At 38.3% G+C, this 20,742-nt stretch overlaps 1 protein-coding gene across 1 annotated transcript in view; it reads left to right on the forward strand.

Annotated features, from left to right (window-relative positions):
* The window catches only part of LOC114651963 (potassium channel subfamily K member 1-like), a 61,260-nt gene extending 40,733 nt beyond the window's left edge, over nt 1–20,527 (forward strand). The window contains exons 2-3 of the mRNA XM_028802096.2: nt 2,814–3,206; nt 20,089–20,527. Coding sequence (XP_028657929.1) covers nt 2,814–3,206; nt 20,089–20,270 — 575 coding nt within the window. The 3' untranslated portion in view covers nt 20,271–20,527. The remainder of the gene's footprint in view (nt 1–2,813; nt 3,207–20,088) is intronic.
* Nucleotides 20,528–20,742: the final 215 nt, after the last annotated feature.

Consider the following 20,742-nt stretch of genomic DNA (forward strand, 5'->3'; position numbering starts at 1 on the left):
ATGATGTATGGTCTGCATTCTGATGTATTCTATTTCATTGATTTTTCTGCTATGCACACAAGATTATCTTTAGTTTAGGTTACATTTAGGTCAGCATTTCTGTACTGTGCTGATTACTTTTACTCCTGACATTTTTGCTGTGCTCTTCTACAAGGTTTGCTAAGTTATTGTGAGCATTTTGCTCATTATCGTGTATGTGTATGTGTGTACATTTTTTCATTGTCTTTTGGCCCTGGTTTGTTTCCCTTATTTTGCTTACCCTTTGCCTCCTTATCCTCAGTTATGTTAGATGCTAAGTTATGGTCTTTTTTTAAAGTGTGAGAAACAAATAAAGTGTTTGTGGGCTTTTCCTAGAGTTCTAATTTAACCTTATTCTTGTTAAGATCAGTCCTAGGGTTTGTAAATGAAAATACAACATGTTGTTTCTGGATTTCTCCATCACTGTACTATAAATGCAACTTTCTTTTTCTACTTCAGAACCTTTGCATTTGAAAGAGAGGAAACACCTTCAAATTAGAAACTTTGTTAAACAGAACCTGCCCAATTTTCCTCACCCCCCACCTCCCTCTATTCTGGAAAAAGTATTGCTCAGTTTCGAGGACTTAGACAGCATTTCTGAAATATATAAAACCATTTTACAGTCCCTTCCTTTCAAAGATCCGAGAGGACAGTGGGAAAATGATCTCTCACTCAACATCTCAGAATATGAGTGGAAGGTAGCAATGCAGAGAATTCACTCAAGCTCCATATGTGCAAAGTATACAATTATTCAACTCAAAATTATATATCGAGCACATCTGTCTCGTTTAAAATTGTCAAAAATGTTTCCAGGGCAAGATCCAATCTGTGAACGCTGCAATCAAGTTCCAGCCTCACTGGGTCACATGTTTTGGGCCTGCACCAAATTAACATCATTCTGGACCAAAATTTTTAAGTGCCTTTCAGACAGCCTTGGTGTCACAATCCCTCCTAACCCATTAACAGCTGTGTTTGGTGTACTCCCAGATGGACTTAAAGTGGAGAAGGACAAACAAACTTGCCTTTACTACACTATTGGCACGGAGACTTATCTTGTTAAACTGGAAGAATCCTAACTGTCCTCTTTTAAGTCAATGGGTAACTGATGTTATATATTATTTGAAATTGGAAAAAATCTAATTCTCAATTAGAGGATCTGTGCAAAAATCTTTCTAAACCTGGCAGGATCTAATCAATAACATTTTAGAATAAACTTTTAAAGCACTGAGGAAGCAGATTCCCTCCCCATTTCTTTTTCTTCTCTATTTATCTATATTCACTTATTAATTTATTTACTTATTTTTACTAGCTTCAAGTTTTATTCTGCTGCCCATGCTCTCTTTCTCAGGGGTGGGGGTTGATTTGTTTTCAATCCTATTCTTGTAAAATTGATCTATTTGTATGGAATGTTGTGTGATTTCAATAAAATCAATAAAATTATAAAAAAAAAAAAAGAAAGAAAGAGAGGAAACTCATGTGCAGATGTACAGTTTAAATGGTTGATATTGGGGTGGTTTGATTACTCTTACCTTATAATTTCATATACCAAAGTTTGATTATCAGACAAGTTGCCCTCTGCATGGAATTGTATCTGAGTCTATGTCAGCTCTCAGAGTTCAACATTAAAGACTAGAGTGGTAACGTAATCATCATTTATATAATAAACCTGGGTGAATGTTGGTTGGTTAGTGGTGTGTCTCCTACAATGTAATGGTAATCCATCTAGGATTGACTTCCACAAGGATATACACTGACCACTTGTGTAAATGGAGAGAAAACATAATAGGTAACTCTCCTTAGCGCATATCAAATTTACATGAAAAATGTCAAATACATTTTAACTAGTGATGGCTTAACAACTAAGTTTTGTGCAATTGACACTAAAATTTCCATCTCTTGTGATTTTGCAATTGCAAAACTCACTAAGAAATGTTGTCTTGGGGTTTAAAAAACATTTTTTGGTCATATTTCTGCCATTGCATGCGTCTTGTGCTGATGCTGCTGCCCTCTAAGCATTTCTGTTTTTTCTTTGGGCTGAAGGTCCTGTAGCATGTCACTTGCTGATAGTGCCACATCCACCACCATCCCATTTCCTCTTGCTTTATCTGTTATAGCATAGTGTAACTCTCGCAAGTGACACTTGAAGGGATGAGAGTGATATAATGGGTGGGACAAAGAGTGACGTCTGATGTCTTGAGCAAAAATGTTACCAATAATTGATAGCTATATGAATGGGATCATGGAGTGGGCAAGTGGAGGGAATGTTGTCTTTATGTGAAAGGAACTAAACACCTTTCTAAATTTGTCAGTGGCTCAAATTATACTGGTTGCAAAACAACATAGTTTCACTGATTGTTTTGTAGACCAAAACTCTAAGTTTTGCATGAATTCAACATTGCACACATTGCTGGCTCCTTCCTAACTTTAATACTTTAATAGCAGAATGTTGCTGACTTATGAACTAATTACCATATTGGAACAAGTACCGGTTGAGCACATTATATCAATCCAGTCTACTGCCCTGTTCTAGCTCTTACTCCAATTTAGGACCTAATGCTGTCTTACTTAAGAGAGGCTCCTTATCCTCCTCCTCCTCCTCCTCCTCCTCCTCCTACTCACCCTCCTCTTAAAGCTCAGCTGGCGTCAGGTGTAGCTAGCCTCCTTAAAATCTGTTATAGGATTTTGTCACTGAAATTTTAAACATGAAGCTGATTTGTTCTTGATTAGTATCTATTTTCTTCATGTGAGCATATGATGAGCTAAACTAAATGTTGTTTTTTATTTTTTCATGTCAGGTTATGGTGAAACAGTACCCATTTCAGATGGTGGAAAAGTATTCTGCATAATCTACAGTTTGCTGGGAATTCCCATCACAGTTTTCTTGCTAGCCTGTATCATACAGAATCTGATGTTGTATCTCATATGGCGACCCATAAATTATGTCCACACACGCTGGGGCTACTCAGTTGGCACCATCAAACTGCTAAGTACTCTGCTACTGGCGACACTGGTTGTTACCTGCTTCTTTATCATTCCTGCTGGAATCTTTACACAAGTAGAAGACTGGAATTTCATGGAGTCTTTATACTTTTGTTTTATCTCACTAAGCACTATTGGAATTGGAGATAACATTCCTGGAAATGCCAAAAACCAAGCGGTACGACAGGCATTTGAATTTGGCATATCTTGTAAGTATACAATATAAATGGAGGAATCAGAACAGTGAAAAATTCTAAACTAAGAAACACCTCACTAGTGTAAGTGGCCAGATGTTTCAGAATGAAACTTGTTTTTAATAGCTTGTTGTAAATGACAGTTTTTTACAGTAACAAATGTTATTTAAAAAATTCATTACCATGAAAATATATAGATAAAAAGCATACAACTACTACATCATACTCAGAACAGATCACAAAAGAGAACATCTATTTCTAACCTTAAGATCCATTTATACAATTTATAAAATCACAGGAAATAAATATTATGGTATGTGTCTTCTCTGTCTCCAATAAACTATTAAGTTAAACTTTGGTTTGCATTGATACCATCGACATGAAGAGCGATAACACTGTGAAAGAATGATATAGGATTTATACTCTGGAAAAAACAATTTGCCACATTTCAAATGTTTACTTTCATTTAGTTTTCAGGCTCAGTTATTCTAGTTTAGGAGTTACAAGGTACCGAAGCCTATCCATGAGTGCATACGCAAAATGTTGATACCAGTTCTGGACAAGGGTATATTCTGTCGTTCTTAGACAATATATCAATTAATCCAACCTTCACGTCTTTAGGATGTGGGAAGAAAACCGCATTATTCTGAGAAATTCTCCCACTGACACATGGAGAACATGCACACTATATTGGCAGTGCCTGGATTGGGATTTGAATCGAAGACTAAGAATCTGTAAAGCAGCAGTGTTAACCACTATACCCCTTAAACAAGTCAATAAATATTTATTTTAAAAACACTCTTTTATACACCATACCATCACAACCTGCCTTAAGTCTGATAAGATAACAAAGAACAATAAAAGATACACTATGGGAAATGTTATTTAGAACAGCTTATGTCACACAAAAACAATATTTACTGTTGCTCAAAGCAGTAGTCCACAACCTCATGTCCTTGCTGCACATTTCACAAAATACTAGGGGGTCATGCATACTGCTTAGTCACATTACGAGATGCCATGATGAAATTCATGCAAGCTGGATCAGCCTGTGATTTCAATTTTTGACTTTCATTTTCAGTGTAATGTTGAATCCAGCCTTCAATGGGTTGGTGATTTTGGTTTCCATTGACCACTGTTTTGTTTTGTTCTCAGCGAATTATAAAGTATTAGTAAAGATTTTGCACTTGCATATCTTGTTCATTTAGATCCTATGTGTGATTTAAGTGTTCCCTTAATTTTTTTGAGCAGTTTATAAAACTTGCATTTATGATGGTTGGTTATAAATAAACAGTTTTAATTAAGGGTGTTTCAAAATAAAGTAGAAAATAAGATGAGGGTAGAGGGTCTAAAAAAGCAGTTGACTTTCTAAGGAAACATTGATGTAGCAGCTGAAGCCTTATTACAAAATGATACAGTATGTATTGAAAATAGGAAAAGTAGACTCCTAATTAAGAATGTCTATGCAACAAAAACCACCTGTGTTGGACCAAGCTGGTAATTTTTAAAGTCCCACATGATCTCCCAACTCCTTGTCCCAAGAATGTCACTAAGAGTTTTTTTTTCAAAGCTGTCATTCAGTGAGCTGTGAACTTGGTCTACACATCCTTCCTCTTGTCAAAGATGAATGGAACAAGGAACATTGGACTGATTTGAACATTGCTGGGCAGATACATATCACAATCAAGCCAAGATCAAAAACTTATTTCATCGTTTAAAATGTTACAATTTAAATTGTATAACTTTGAAAACCATTCCTGCAAGTTTCCAGAAAGAAAGAGAGCCAGAGTTCTTTCAAACCATTTTAATTACTTACAGTGCATCCGGAAAGTATTCACAGCGCATCACTTTTTCCACATTTTGTTATGTTACAGCCTTATTCCAAAATGGATTAAATTCATTTTTTTCCTCAAAATTCTGCACACAACACCCCATAATGACAATGTGAAAAAGGTTTACTTGAGGTTTTTGCAAATTTATTAAAAATAAAAAAACTGAGAAATCCCATGTACAGAAGTATTCACAGCCCTTGCTCAATACTTTGTCGATGCACCTTTGGCAGCAATTACAGCCTCAACTCTTTTTGAATATGATGCCACAAGCTTGGCACACCTATTCTTGGCCAGTTTCGCCCATTCCTTTTTGCAGCACCTCTCAAGCTCCATCAGGTTGGATGGGAAGCGTCGGTGCACAGCCATTTTAAGATCTCTCCATAGATGTTCAATCAGATTCAAGTTTGGGCTCTGGCTGGGCCACTCAAGGACATTCACAGAGTTCTCCTGAAGCCACTCCTTTGATATCTTGGCTGTGTGCTTAGGGTCGTTGTCCTGCTGAAAGATGAACCGTCGCTCCAGTCTGAGGTCAAGAGCGCTCTGGAGCAGGTTTTCATGAAGGATGTCTCTATACATTGTTGCAGTCATCTTTCCCTTTATCCTGACTAGTCTCCCAGTTCCTGCCTCTGAAAAACATCCCCACAGCATGATGCTGCCGCCACCATACTTCACTGTAGGGATGGTGCCAGGTTTCCTCCAAACGTGATGCCTGGCATTCACACCAAAGAGTTCAATCTTTGTCTCATCAGACCAGAGAATTTTCTTTCTCATGGTCTGAGAGTTCTTCAGGTACCTTTTGGCAAACTCCAGGCGGGCTGCCATGTGCCTTTTACTAAGGAGTGGCTTCCGTCTGGCCACTCTACCTTACAGGCCTGATTGGTGGATTGCTGCAGAGATGGTTGTCCTTCTAGAAGGTTCTCCTCACTCCACAGAGGACCTCTGGAGCTCTGACAGAGTGACCATCGGGTTCTTGGTCACCTCCCTGACTAAGGCCCTTCTCCCCCGATCGCTCAGTTTAGATGGCCGGCCAGCTCTAGGAAGAGTCCTGGTGGTTTCGAACTTCTTCCACTTATGGATGATGGAGGCCACTGTGCTCATTGGGACCTTCAAAGCAGCAAAAATTTTTCTGTAACCTTCCCCAGATTTGTGCCTCAAGACAATCCTGTCTCGGAGGTCTACAGACAATTCCTTTGACTTCATGCTTGGTTTGTGCTCTGACATGAACTGTCAACTGTGGGACCTTATATGGACAGGTGTGTGCCTTTCCAAATCATGTCCAACCAACTGAATTTACCACAGGTGGACTCCAATTAAGCTGCAGAAACATCTCAAGGATGATTAGGGGAAACAGGATGCACCTGAGCTCAATTTCGAGCTTCATGGCAAAGGCTGTGAATACTTATGTACATGTGCTTTCTCAATTTTTTTATTTTTAATAAATTTGCAAAAATCTCAAGTAAACATTTTTCACGTTGTCATTATGGGGTGTTGTGTGTAGAATTCTGAGGAAAAAATGAATTTAATCCATTTTGGAATAAGGCTGTAACATAACAAAATGTGGAAAAAGTGATGCGCTGTGAATATTTTCCGGATGCACTGTATGTCTTATGTAGCTATTTTTGACGACCAGACCTGAGATGTGAAAGGCGTGTCCTTACATTATATTGTGCTATGTAGTAGTTCAGCTTCTTAGGGTTTTTGAGAGAAACCGGTAGTAATTTTGAGTTTATTTTCAGATTTTTTTTTAATTTCTTTATGGCTATAGTAAAATCATGAATTTTATTTATATAATTTAAACAAAACAGTCAGTTCTTACAAAATAATAATAATAATTCTTTACATTTATAAATACTGCCTCATTAATAGCCCAAATGCAGAAAAAACATAGCTTTTATTTTTTATTTTTGTATTCTAGTCTAGTCTTGTAGTTACTTTGTTCATGTTAAGTTCAGAAGGTGGAACGATCACCCTCTAGTGTCACAATTGACAATTGTTCCTATTTTTAACATGAGTTAATATCTATTTGTAAAATAGAATTTTCAAAGCCATGAATTTCCAAATATTTACCTAATATATTGGGATCTGAACGGATGGCTAGGAGACAGAGCCTATCCCAGACACATCAAACTCGAGGAGGAATTTAAGTAAGTATGGGAGACGAGTCGACTGCAAACTAATATTCACTCATACTGGAGGTCAGCCAATGTGATATTCACCAGAATCTGTGATTCCTGAGACAACATTTAAGTTTTCCTTCCAGGGCAGTCATTTACATTTCGTCATCTTTAAAGTTAGGCTCTGTCATCAAAAAGCATTGACTGCATCTACAATTTCACATTTGATAATGGTCTAAAAATTGTGCTCACTGAAACCATTGAAATGATGGCAGATTTATCTTCCATTCTTGAATGATTTTACATGAGCAAGTCCAAAGGGAGATTTTGTATGACATCATGGAATCCTTGCTTGATGAAGTTAGAGGATAAGATTTCATCTGATTGGTTGATAAGCGACTGTCCTCTTTCATGTAGCTCCAAGAAAATTACAAACCCAAAGAAATCAGATTCACCCATACTGGCCCAGGAGGAAACATGAGAACCCAGGGAAGACCCTCAAGTAGACATGCAAACTCTTAACAAATAGAAATAACGGAGGGGTGAGATACTGTGTTGGGCAAATTGCCTACATGCATGCCATTGGACTAAAATTTGATTTAAATGATTTTGTCCCAGGATTTCAATGCAGCTTCAGTTAGACCTGCAGCATCAGGTGTTTAGATGTTTACTATGTGCTAAAAGGATTTAAAATTTAGATCTATTTATTTTAATGTCTGAATCATATTATTTGAAATAACATAAATGTTGATAAGAGGTTGTTTTGGATGGAATTAGTAATTTAAAAAAATATTCAATTTAGATAGCATGTTTAATTGGATAAAACAAATTCCATTGCTTAGTGAAAACATTAATGATAACATAAAATCATTAAGCACTACAGGAACATATTGTATTGTGTATACAGTACTCACAGTATGGATATGTTAGGTTAAGGGACTTGCTGGTGTTTTTTCCCCAGTCGAGACTGGACCCATTTTTGTGGTTTTTATTTGTGGAACTTCTTAACAGGTTGGTCATATGCGCTTTCATTCAAATTGCCTAATATGTTTTTTATGAAAATGTAAAAGTGTAAAGGAGGCAGATAAATAACAAGTACAATCAAAATACCCTTACTTTAATTATAAATTCCCTCCCTGAGTTAGTTTTTCCTTACACTGTCTGCTGCCAATATAGTTCCAGTTCTCTCTTGACTTATCAATATCTATCCATCCATCCATTTTCCAACCCGCTATATCCTAACACAGTGTCACGAGGGTCTGCTGGAGCCAATCCCAGCCAACAGCGCAAGGTAGGAAACAAACCCCGGACAGGACGCTAGCCCACCACAGGGCACACACACCCACACACCAAGCACACACTAGGGACAATTTACGATCGCCAATGCACCTAACCTGCATGTCTTTAGACTGTGGGAGGAAACCGGAGAATCTGGAGGAAACCCACGCAGTCACGGGGAGAACATGCAAACTCCACGCAGGGAGGACCCGGGAAGAACCCAGGTCTCCTTACTCCGAGGCAGCAGCACTACCACTGCACCACCGTGCCGCCCCTCCTATCAATATTTTTATTGAAAAAAAAAATAATTGAAAATGACATGTACAGGTCAGCATCTGATACATAACAATCTTTAGGTAGACATGAAGACTAATCTTTATTTTAGCTTAATTTGGTTCCCTAGTAAATGCTATTGAACAGAGTAATTTTGAAGTTTTCAGTTGCTTAAATAACATATCAATTGTGTATAAGTACATTCTTGTGTGTTTAGTGCTATCAAAATTTGAGTTATATTTAAACAAAAATGATGATGGCATTTATCTTTACTTTTTGTCAGTTAATCTGTGGGTGCCCCTTGCATGCTGTATAAAGTATGTGCGCTCATGTCCAGGAGTCTGAAATATATTGTAAAGCTATGAGTCACTGTTGTCAGACAACGTCAAAATCTGCAGCATGAAGTTCACTGAAGCCCATACTTCACAAGTGAAGCCTGCCCGACAGCCTTGCCAGGTTGCCATGGTAATGCACACAGATGAAAGTCACTATATGTAGAATTTTGCTATGGTAACCACAGTTTAATGAGTCACTTGGGGCTTATAAAATACATTTTTGATTCATTGAACATAATTGTTTTTCCTAATCAAAAACTACAAACAAAAATGTTTTCGTATAATATGCCTTGAAGAATTAAACCTGAAGTCATTTTATAATGTGATTTTAAAAAGCTCTGATAGATTATGCTGATATATTCTTTAAAGCTTATCTTTGAACAGAATTTTATCCACTAGTTTTCCTCTTTTTACATTTCATATTTTTAAACTGCTGTTTCTCTGTTGTTCTACTAAATATCTTGAGTCTCTTTGGGGTACTTATTTTATTTGAAATAATTTACATGTATTATGGAAAATATTCAAAGCTTATAGCTAAAATAATATTAGTCATAAAAGCTGTTACTGCACTATGCAATTTAAAGAAGTTAGATCAGCTCATTCAGGACTGTCTAGAGTTGGTTACCGTATCCTGTTTGTTTCCTTACAGTATCAGTATCGCTGTGCTGATTTAGAAGACTGGATGGATACAAACTGCACACATTTATTACCCGAATGCATAAGTATAGACATTATTTATTATGTATGTTGGGGACAAGTCCTGACATTGGTTTATTAAAATTGTGGTGGACACAAAGTGACAAATGAGGCTTTATTTTCTCTTTGATATGACATGAAGTGTATTTTTAATATTGTGACAGATACTGTAGCAAATAGTATGGAGTCATTCTGACACATCTAAACTGTGTTGAATTTCTGTGAGTGGTTTGGGGTGCACAATTGTTTTTAGTTGAGGTTCTTGACAGTTCCAGGATCTGAACTACACCGTGTATTTAACTGAACAGAAAACAATATCAAATTCCATATTGTGGTTCACATTATTTATTGGGGCATTGCAGTGGTTAACACTTCTGCCTCAGGAATCCAGCTACCCAGGCTCAAAAGCCTTACCCAGCAGTTCACAAAGTTTGCATGCTCTCCCTGTGACTGTGTGGATTTTTCTCCAGCTTGTCCAGTTTTCTTCCCACATCCATAAAGATATGTTTGTAATGGGTTAACTGGTGATGCTGAGTTGACCCAATGTGAGTGAGCAAAACAACGGGCTGGAACCCCATGTACACCCTAGTATTTAAAATTTTGAAATCATCCATAAATGTCCATGTTGGTGATAGATATTGTTAATTTTGATCATTGTACCTTTAAACTAATTTAAAAATGTAGCCACGTTATTATTAAAGTTGCAGATTGCTATTATTGCTTGAAATGACTGATGTATAATTTATTATTCACATATGACAGCAAAGTCCCATTATCAGTAGCCACTACTCCAATGTCCTAATGGTGAACTTTTTCAGCTCATTCGTAATTAATCATGGTTAAATGCTAATTGATAAACCTTTATTGATTGTGTTAACAATATCCAAACATGTTATTCAGTTCCATATAGCAAATCAGTTGTCTTTTCATGGGTTGCAAGTTAATGGCATTCCTAAACCTCAATTCTGGATTGAAAATGGCCTTGGTGGGTCAGATTCCAGGCTTCCTATTGGCTGAGGGACTTGACTTATTTCCCTTAGGCTTAGACATTGCTACATCTTCATCTTCTTCCATTACTCATCTTGAAGGTTTCTGACGCAAAACCACAAAGAGAAGGTTCCCAAAGATTTTTACAAAACACATCAGTCTACTGATGTTCTACGAAATAAAGGTGACAGATTGCCAAAATAACTGAAGAGATTTCATGTAATGGTGTCCACTACTGTTTTAAGAGGATAAACTGGAACTAACCAGGGTAGGAGAACAAGTGGAAGGCCCAGATGCACAACTGTACAAGAAAATATGAACATCTGAGTCTGTAGTTTGAGAAACAAATGCTTACATGTACTTAGTTGGCTTCTTCCTTAAATATACAACAAATACCAGTTACTGTTTAAAACTCAGCACAGGGTTAGAGAAATAGATGAAGAATGTTCATTCAGCATAGCAGAGCAAACACAGTGGCAGCTACTTCTGGAGTCTTTGGTGGTGGATCTCCAGAGTAACTTATAGCATCCTACAGAAGAGATAGACAGTAAGAGAAGTTCAAGAACAAGACCCTGCATTGCAATGTAGCTATGCTCTCGTCTAAAGGTATTAGCAATTATATTATTTTTGATAGATAGATAGATAGATAGATAGATAGATAGATAGATAGATAGATAGATAGATAGATAGATAGATAGATAGATAGATAGATAGATAGATAGATAGATAGATAGATAGTATTTTTAAGTATGTTATTTCTTGGCAGAATTTTACAGGACACAATATTAAAACTTTAATGTTGTGAATTCTCTCCTTTGATACTGTTACATCCCTACCACTAGCCTAATATTTTAAGGCTAGGGCCTTGATCTCTGTTCCTGCTGGTACTGTTATGTTCCTTACCCTATTCTATCACTTGTCAAGATCAGCAATGTGTATCACTTTAATTATTAAAATCTAAGATTTTACTCTCCTTTAAAGATGACTGTTTAGTTTTTAGTTTCTGTGTTCTTTGTGTGCACATTGTGATGGTCCAGGTTGGCTGCAGCTGCCATAAAGTCCTTGAACCCAGAACCATTGATACTTATAATTAAGATGAGCCTGTGTAATCAGGATACTTAACAGACAAAAGTAAGGTGCAAAAGTGTTAGTGCTTTTTGTTAACAACGTACAGTCAATAGTGTTTATTTCTTAATAAATAAATAATAAAAAAAAGTTCCATAAAAACCAGTACTCTTCTGTGATCGTGAAATTAATAAATAATAAATAAATCTATAATTAAATTGCAGAATAAAGCCATATAGACATCAGGTTCCCTTTCTTTTCAGCCCAGCGCATCTTCCTCCTTTCATCTACCCAGCTCGCCTAGAGATGCCAACAGATGTGGTACATCTCCCCATCTCCCATCCTGTTGCCTCCATGACCATCTGCAGGATCTCCATCATCCTCATTCCCTTTCCATGCCTTCTACAGGATCCCTAGGGGGGCAGTTTGATCGGCCCTGCTACCTCCAAACTGTTGAATGGAGCACAATCCATCCCTTGGAGTTCTGTTTGCTCACTCCCTCACTGAGCCACTGACTGCTTGTCACCTCACTACTGCACTGACTTGCACCCCAACTCTGCCTGTGTTTCATTTCTGTTCTTTTCTTTTTGATCATCCTCTTTCATACTCAGGCTTTCCATTATATCCCCATGGGGGATGTCCTAATAATGACCCAGTGAAGAAACTGAAACCATCCGTGCCCTCATACCCAATCTCCCTATTAACAATTGTGGGGCCACACAAACATTTTTACTTAAAACCGCACATCACCAGGGACCTAACACGACTCATTCCCACGCACCCTTTTCATTACTGGGGCCTTGTCCCATCTCCTTTGCAGTCTTCTTTGTGAAATGCTCCCATCTACTTGCAGACCTATAAATATCTGGGAGTGCAGCTGGATGATAAATTAGACTGGACTGCCAATACTGATGCGCTGTGCAAGAAAGGACAAAGCCGGTTATACTTCCTTAGAAGGCTGGCGTCCTTCAACATCTGCAATAAGATGCTGCAGATGTTCTATCAGACAGTTGTGGCGAGCGCCCTCTTCTACGCAGTGGTGTGCTGGGGAGGCAGCATTAAGAGGAAAGACGCCTCACGCCTGGACAAACTGGTGAGGAAGGCAGGCTCTATTGTTAGCATGGAGCTGGACAGTTTAACATCTGTGGCAGAGCGAAGGGCGCTCAGCAGGCTCCTATCAATTATGGAGAATCCACTGCATCCACTAAATAATGTCATCTCCAGACAGAAGAGCAGCTTCAGCGACAGACTGCTGTCACTGTCCTGCTCCACAGACAGATTGAGGAGATCGTTCCTCCCCCAAACTATGCGACTCTTTAATTCCACCAGGGGGGGGTAAACGTTAATATTTAACATTATACATAGTTATTGTCTGTTTTTTTCACCTGTATTATTATCATTCTTTAATTTAATATTATTTATTGTATCAGTATGCTGCTGCTGAAGAATGTGAATTTCCCATCGGGATTAATAAAGTATCTATCTATCTATCTATCTATCTATCTATCTATCTATCTATCTATCTATCTATCTATCTATCTATCTATCTATCTATCTATCTATCTATCTATCTATCTATCTATCTATCTATCTACTCGGGAACTGTAGAGCCAAACAGTATTCTATTTATATGTTTTTCTGGGCTTTTCCAACTAGTTCACAATCCATTTTAGAGCCATGATGCCTAGAATAATGTGTGAAAACATATAAGCAACACCTGTGACAAGGTGAGTAAGCCACAGAAAGTGAATGTACACCTGCACCTGGCTGTAGCCTGCAGATCAGAAGTGTCCTGTTCAACAGACTGCCATGAGGGAAGTGTGTGAATGCAACAGCATTAGCTGTGGAAATGCATGTTACCAACGTCCAGCCCCCGTCCTAAAACATCCACACCCAGCTGTGAGGTGTACTTGGAATGGCTATGCAGATGTTTGGGTGTTACTGCCAGCGGCGCACATTTGAAAATCATCCCAGATTCTTTATGTGTGAATATTCATAAAACATTTATTCGTAAAGCAATGTTATGTCAGCAAACTGACTTAATTTGAGAAATGACAAAGAGAAAAGACAACTAACAGAAATAGTGAAAAAAGGGAAGATCACAAGCCTCAAAGCCAAAATAAGAGACAAAAATTGTACTAAAAAACACAAGGTCAGAAGTCAGAACCAGGAAAAAAATACTGCAAACTTTTACAAAGAGTGATTCAAGAAAAGGTTTTGTATCCTCAAATTAGATAAAGAAGTAAATTCCTTGTTGACCCCGTCATGTCATTCCTCACATGCCACTAACACATGAAGCAGTCATAATGACAGGAACAAAGCATAGTGGTAATCATGAGAAATATAGAATGGTGGACAAAATGGTCAAAAAATTAGATAACATTTTCCATGATTGGAATTTGAAAAAATTAACATGACAATCATAATCAGGAGCCTCGAAAACACTGAAATGAATATTTGATTATAGATATCAATGCAAAATATATATATATATACTGTATATTGTGGAATATGACCCGGACACAGACAGGCAGACACATTGTAATCACCCCACACACGTTTATTGAGGTCTTCCATATTTACAAGATGTACTCACAAACCCCAATACCCCAAAGTCCTGGCCAACACACAACAATGCCTTCACTTCTCTTCAGGCCGCCTCTTCACCTCCTCCCAGACCTCATCCATCTCCCGATTCAAGTCCCAGTATGAAGGGAGGCGGCCCCTTTTATACACACCTGTATGTGCTCCAGGTGCTTCCCAGCAATCTTCCATCGGCACTCCCCAGTGTGGTAGAAGTGCTGGCTGCGTACCCGGAAGCACTCTGGGTGTTCCTGCTTCTCTTCCCCCCAGCACTTCCGGGTGTGTGAATAGGTGTTTTGGTGGAGACAACAGATAATGAGTCGAAAGATCTACTCGTACTACAATATCAGGTCTGTGCTCTGGTCTTTGGGTATCTGACAGTGCATGTAGTATTTCTGGCCAAACAGGATTACATGTGAAAGTGATAAATAAATCAGGCTTTCCAAATTTACGTACTATGGCCATGGCATACCGATATTTTTGTTGCATGTATCTTGGACTTCCTGGAAATGTGGATGGTAATATGATCATTTTGCCTACACGTACGTTGTTAGTTTCAGTGTTTAATTGCAGTGCGTCTGATAGTCCTTTGTATTGTTCCATGCGCAGATCTTGTTGATGTAATCTGAGATAGTTGAGACACGCGCCCTCTGTTTTAACATACGCATCTACGATGTAGTGTTGGAATAGTTTGCCACTGGTGTGCAAAATACTAAATGTTTTCCTCATTGCTAATCTGTACGCGTAAAATTGGCATTGAGTAAGCCTTATTCATTTGGCAGTTCTTTTATCGGGAACATGTTGTAAATCTTTGTGCCAGCCAATGTCTCCGTAAGGGAATAAAAGTGGGTAAACCATAGGATCGCAATTCATATTGAGCGTGGAAATCTGTTTACAGGAGTTGTCTATGGGATAGATGCAAATGTCCCTTTCGGCAGGCGGTTCGCCATCTTCTCCGAAGAAAATCCCTGCAACATCGGTGTGACATGTCGGGGCATTGTTTCATCATAAATCCTGCCTAGGGTTTTCCTTGAAAACCATTTGTACAGATGCTGTTGGATTGGACTGAGTGATTTCATGCATGTGTTTGTATGATTTAGCGAAGGGGTTGATGGTTCTGAGCATGGAATCTAGCTGGAGAAGTAAATTTTCACTGCATGCAGAGTTTGCTTTATTTTGTAAGTGTACTTCAGTAGCTTGCGCTGTGTCAAAAACATACAGCTGTCCATATCCTGGAGAGGTAGAAGTGTTAGCGTATAGTGGAGAGATTTGGTGATAAATTTGCCCGTGTATTTTAAAACAGTATGGTCCGTGGCCAGGAGGTTGAGTTATCGGTGCACCCATGGAAGCAAACACTAGAGAAGAGTTGTATTCTCGAATGTGTTCACGATAATTTGTAGCTTCTGATGTTTGCTGTGTAAGAAGCTGTTGTAAAGACACAGGTGGCTCCCGCAAAGGTGGTAAAGCTACTTTACCATTGTGGCAGCACCTCGAGTACTTGTTGGATGTATTACGCTCAGCAGGCCAGTATAGTGCATGACAGTGCTTGCACTGCTGGTCTGGAGTCTCAGAGTTGTACTCTTGGACGGGAAGACAGGAATGATTTGAAGAAGTACCTGTGGTAACGGGAAGAGGATTGTGTGTATGTCTGCTGAGACTGTGTTGGTTTGGAAACATTGCTTTGCAGATGTCGCATTGCAAGAGTTGTGAATGAATTTTGTTGTGTTTAGTCAGACAATCCCGTGTAGTGAACTTCTTATTGCATTCTGGCACTCATATAGTTGTTGGGAAGAATGCCTTTTCTTGTGTTTAGCAAGTGAGGTTCGCGTTTGAAAAGTTTTGTTGCAGAAATCGCACTGGAAGAATGTGGGGAAGAGTTTGGAGGAGGACAAATAGGAATCGAGAAATGCCATCTCGGCTGCATGTAGGTGGGACCGGTTTTGTAGGAGAGCCACAGGCAGCGTGGGGAAGGGTTTGGAAGAGGACAAATAGGAATCGAGAAATGCCGTGTCGGCTGCTTGTGGGCGGGACTGGTTTTGAAGTGGAAGCAGGACGAAACAGAAGAGAAATATATATAAGAGATATATGCAGCCACCCATGTATTTGACGTTGGCTGCAAATAGTACAGGAGTGCTTCCAAAACAGAACTGCTCAATGGAGGAAGGAAGTTGTGTTTTATAGAGGAGTTACAGGAAGTGATGTCATCCTCGGGGCCGGGATAGAAAGTGATGTTGTCCTCAGGGCCAGGAAAGGAAGTGATGTCCTCAAAGCCGAGATGGAAGAGACGTCTCCATACTCAGGCAAAATTTCCCGTGTCATGTCTGCGGGTACAAAATACGAAGGTTGAGTGTACCCTGCCACCCCCTGGCCGGGCATGTAATTTCCTTCTTTTGGTCCCTGTGGCTGGCTCCCATGCACACGTATGTGACACTGCATAGCCCATTTGTTTTCTGGTTTAATATTGCAATAACAGGTGTGTCTAACAAAACACAGAATTTCGGAGTAAAGTGGCCATTTGTATTCGAAAATGTAGTGAAGCAAAAGTGAAAGTGGAGAGAAACCTTTATACTCAAGTAATGCAGATATACAGTACTCTTAAAAAATACTCAGTTACAATAATTATTTCTTCATCATTACTATACAATACTGGGTTAAACCATGTGTTTAGTCATGTTCAAAGGTATATTAGACAGAGTAGCAGAGAAAATGATTTGTTTTGTATCTTAAAAAATACAGTATAATGTGTATGGAGATGAAACAAAACACACAGTGATGGATCAGTGTAACATCCTGGAAGGCTACAGTATGAAAGAGGTCTTTAAAGAAGCTTAGGTGATGCACAAGAACCCCTCAAAGAGTGGGACTTTAGTATGGCCGGCCTTTCCCAACACCTCTCCATTTTGTGATACACTCTTATGGTCCCCATTATACAATCCTTCCCTATTTTGCTATTGAATCTTTTGTTTGCTGATTAGCATTCAGGTAGCAATGACAGAGAATTTGCTCCCATTCATAATCATTTGCATTTGGTGTCTGCCCTATGTTAATTTTTATTATTTGGTTATAATCAAATGAGTAAACTCGACATAAAAAAATGAATTCATTTTCTGAGAATTTAAATGGCATACTACATTGTCTTTGTGACTACAGCATTACAACAGAGAAGAGCAAGGTAATTAAAATAAGGAGCTCAATCATAAACAGGAATGAATCACTAATTATGTAAGTGGCTGAAATGAACACTTACAGGGGAGTCAAAGCTACAAGACAAAGAGAGTTAATTCAAGCCAAGCAGATATTTTGCTCAAGCTTGTCTCTGACACTTATTATTGTATTTACTGTTTCATTTGTAAAATTTTGGTCTATTTTGTGGAACTGTATCATCCTTACTATAATATCAGTACATTTTGACCTATCAAGGTTTAAGTAATCATCATCGGTGGTTTTGCTAAAACATTCTGAACAAAGCTGTAATCTTTAAAGTGCATGATCTTTAAATAAAAATTGCTCACTGTGGAGTTTAGAAGACTTCCTTTTCATGCTACAGCCCATTCACTGTATCTGTTTTCTCTCTGCACTGTAAAGCTGTTGTCATCCAAAAATAAATGTAATTTTCATATCAGAAAAAGCCCACAGTTCTTTGGGAATATTATCTTGGGAATCAAATAATACTGCATGCCAGCAATTATTGTCTTTGAGATTAGTATGTGAAAAAAGAAACTCAACATCAGCACTTTCTGAACAATACTAGCACATAACACATCCGCAATATTCTCAAAGATGATCTGCTTTTATTTTAAATGTCATTGAGTTTATCAAGGGGGCACAGCAAAAACAGTCTGACCAGAATTTGAATTTTTTGCTCTAAGAAATGTCTGTGTGTGTGTGTGTTTTTAAACATCCTCAGAGTTTATTTAAAATGGGTGCTTTCTTATCAAGTTAGTTTAGGGTAAGAGGACCCTTTATGGAGTGGTCAACCATGTTTACAGATATCATTTCTCTGTGAGTACCATATTGATAGACATTTGAAGCGGGCTGGCACAGTTTCAACCTCACTTCTGCAGGCATGAGTCCAATTAAAGAAAGACTAACACAGGCAGCTGAAAAGCAGGTATTTAAAAAAAATTCAAATGAAAAGAGGTGCAAAGGAATCAGTCATTGCCTAAAATGTCTTGCCCTTGAACTTTATACAACTCCTGAAATCACACTGGAGTTAGAAGTCAACCTTAGGATGAGCTAAGTTTGAGGTGGAAGATGAGCCAATTATAATGTAGGTAGAGTGTAAAGGAACTTTATGAATACTGTAGAGATTTTGCAGTTTAAGGCAGGAGTCAAATCCTAATCCATGGTGGAGTATCTGTGCTTGAAAATTGACATTCCTCCGCAGTTGTTCATCCTCCCTGAAAGGGCAGCAGGACTCAAAGCTGAGACTTTGGGATTATAGAACAATCTTCTCTGCCACCACATTAAAGAAGATCTCCTCAGTGCAGCAAGATGAGCTGCACCTTACTGACTTGAAGGCTTCAAATTCATAGCCATCCTCTTTGTGAGATGACATAAAATGGTGGTGCCCTGAGCAATTTTTCATTGCTGACCACATCCTTTGCGAAGTTCGCCTTTCTTGTTTTCACTCTTCTTCTTTTCTCTTTCCAATGTTTTCACCACATTCATGCCGAGGAGCTACTCTCCTCACTGACTTTCCAAGCTAAGCTGACTATCCTGAAGGTGAGTCATGCCTAGGGCCCAGAACTGCAGGCCTAAGTCATATATTCCTATATCAGCAGGCTTTTAGCCATTGTAGTGCTGTGGACTAGTAACTGCCAGCCGTGAACCATCAATGTCTGGATGGCAACAGCTGTCAGAACCAGTTTCCTATCAGCCTGAACTAGAGGAGGCTGCTGGTGTCATGCTTCTGAACACTATGAGTGGAGTGCTTCCTGATGACATAAGCTGAATTCTATCTCTCACTCGACTCACACCATGAAACATCCTGAAAAGTGTAACCACCCATGAATATGTCTGTCCTGAGAGCCCTCTACTTTTAGTTAGAACAGAACCTAGTGCACCATTCTGGGTCATTTTATAACACTCAACACTATGATGTGAGATCTTTCTTTTGGGGTGCAATTCTCCATATGCAAAGCAACAATGAACCCCCTCTCTGCAATCCAACTCCGCTCTAGTGCCATTCTGCTGAATAAATGAGTTTGTTTACATAGCATTCAGCTATCTGCATAACTATAGAACCTTAATGGCTCCATCTCATTCAGAGAACAGATTGTGTGCAGATTTTGTTGTCACTTGAGTCAATATAGTTTATCTTCAATAATCTGAACTTTATTAAAAAGCATGACACTCTCATTTAGGATGTCTAGCTCAGTTAGGTCCTGTAAGCTTGATGAGGTAGTCAACTATCTGAGCCAATGACAAGAGAGAACAGCTCCCCATCAGGACTTATTCATATCATAAGAGACAAGAAAATTATCTGTCATGGCAAAATTATGCTATTGAGTGTCTAATTCAGAACTGTTTGGTAAAAAGGTAGAAAACTGAACGTGCATCAGTGTAAGCAATACAGTAGCAAGAGTAAGGATGTTTTATGAACAATTGAATTAATGTTTCATTTTAGGATAATTTCAGAATTCAATAGGCAGTTCATTCATGTTCACTTAAAAAAACATTGCATTAAACTAATGTTTTTATTTACCTGAAGGCTGTGTTCTCTGTCTTCTAGGTTATCTTATTCTGGGCTTGATAAGCTTGACGTTGGTCCTTGAAGCACTTTCAGAAGTACCAGTGATCCATTGGTGTTTAAGTTTATTCCGGATGGCACCAGAGAAAGAAGATGAACAGCAGAAAGTTTTACAGGAGGCTGAGGACAAGTCTAAAGAAGTCAGTCCTCATGATGAAAGCTAAAGTACCCAGTACTTTTGCATAGGCATACCAGACAAAAAACGTCTTGCGCCTATGAAAAATTTATTATGCAATGGTAAATGGAAAACTGTAATATTTCAAGATAATTTATTTAAAACTCTCTGCATAAATTGAAAAAGTTGAAAATGACAATAAAATGTTCATACATGTTTACATTAGTATATAATAAGGTAACATAATTAGCAAAAGTCTCGAAAGTTCCACACTTACTATTCTTGTCAAAATAAAATATTTTGTTTCCCTGACTCTATAGTGTTCTGTTGTTTGTAGATAATAAGGTTTATCTTTCATATCTATAGTACTTTAAAAATAAAAAATAGGCTCATAATCTTTAACTTAGCAGCAGTAATGTCTTAGAGGTGTAATAATACTATACGATTTTTTAAAAATGGAATCGCTAAGCCATGCATCTTCTGTCATATCCTGGGTTAACAATCTGGGAACATGACACCTA

This window comes from Erpetoichthys calabaricus, chromosome 1, assembly GCF_900747795.2.
Source record: "Erpetoichthys calabaricus chromosome 1, fErpCal1.3, whole genome shotgun sequence".
Classification (NCBI taxonomy): Eukaryota; Metazoa; Chordata; class Cladistia; order Polypteriformes; family Polypteridae; genus Erpetoichthys; species Erpetoichthys calabaricus.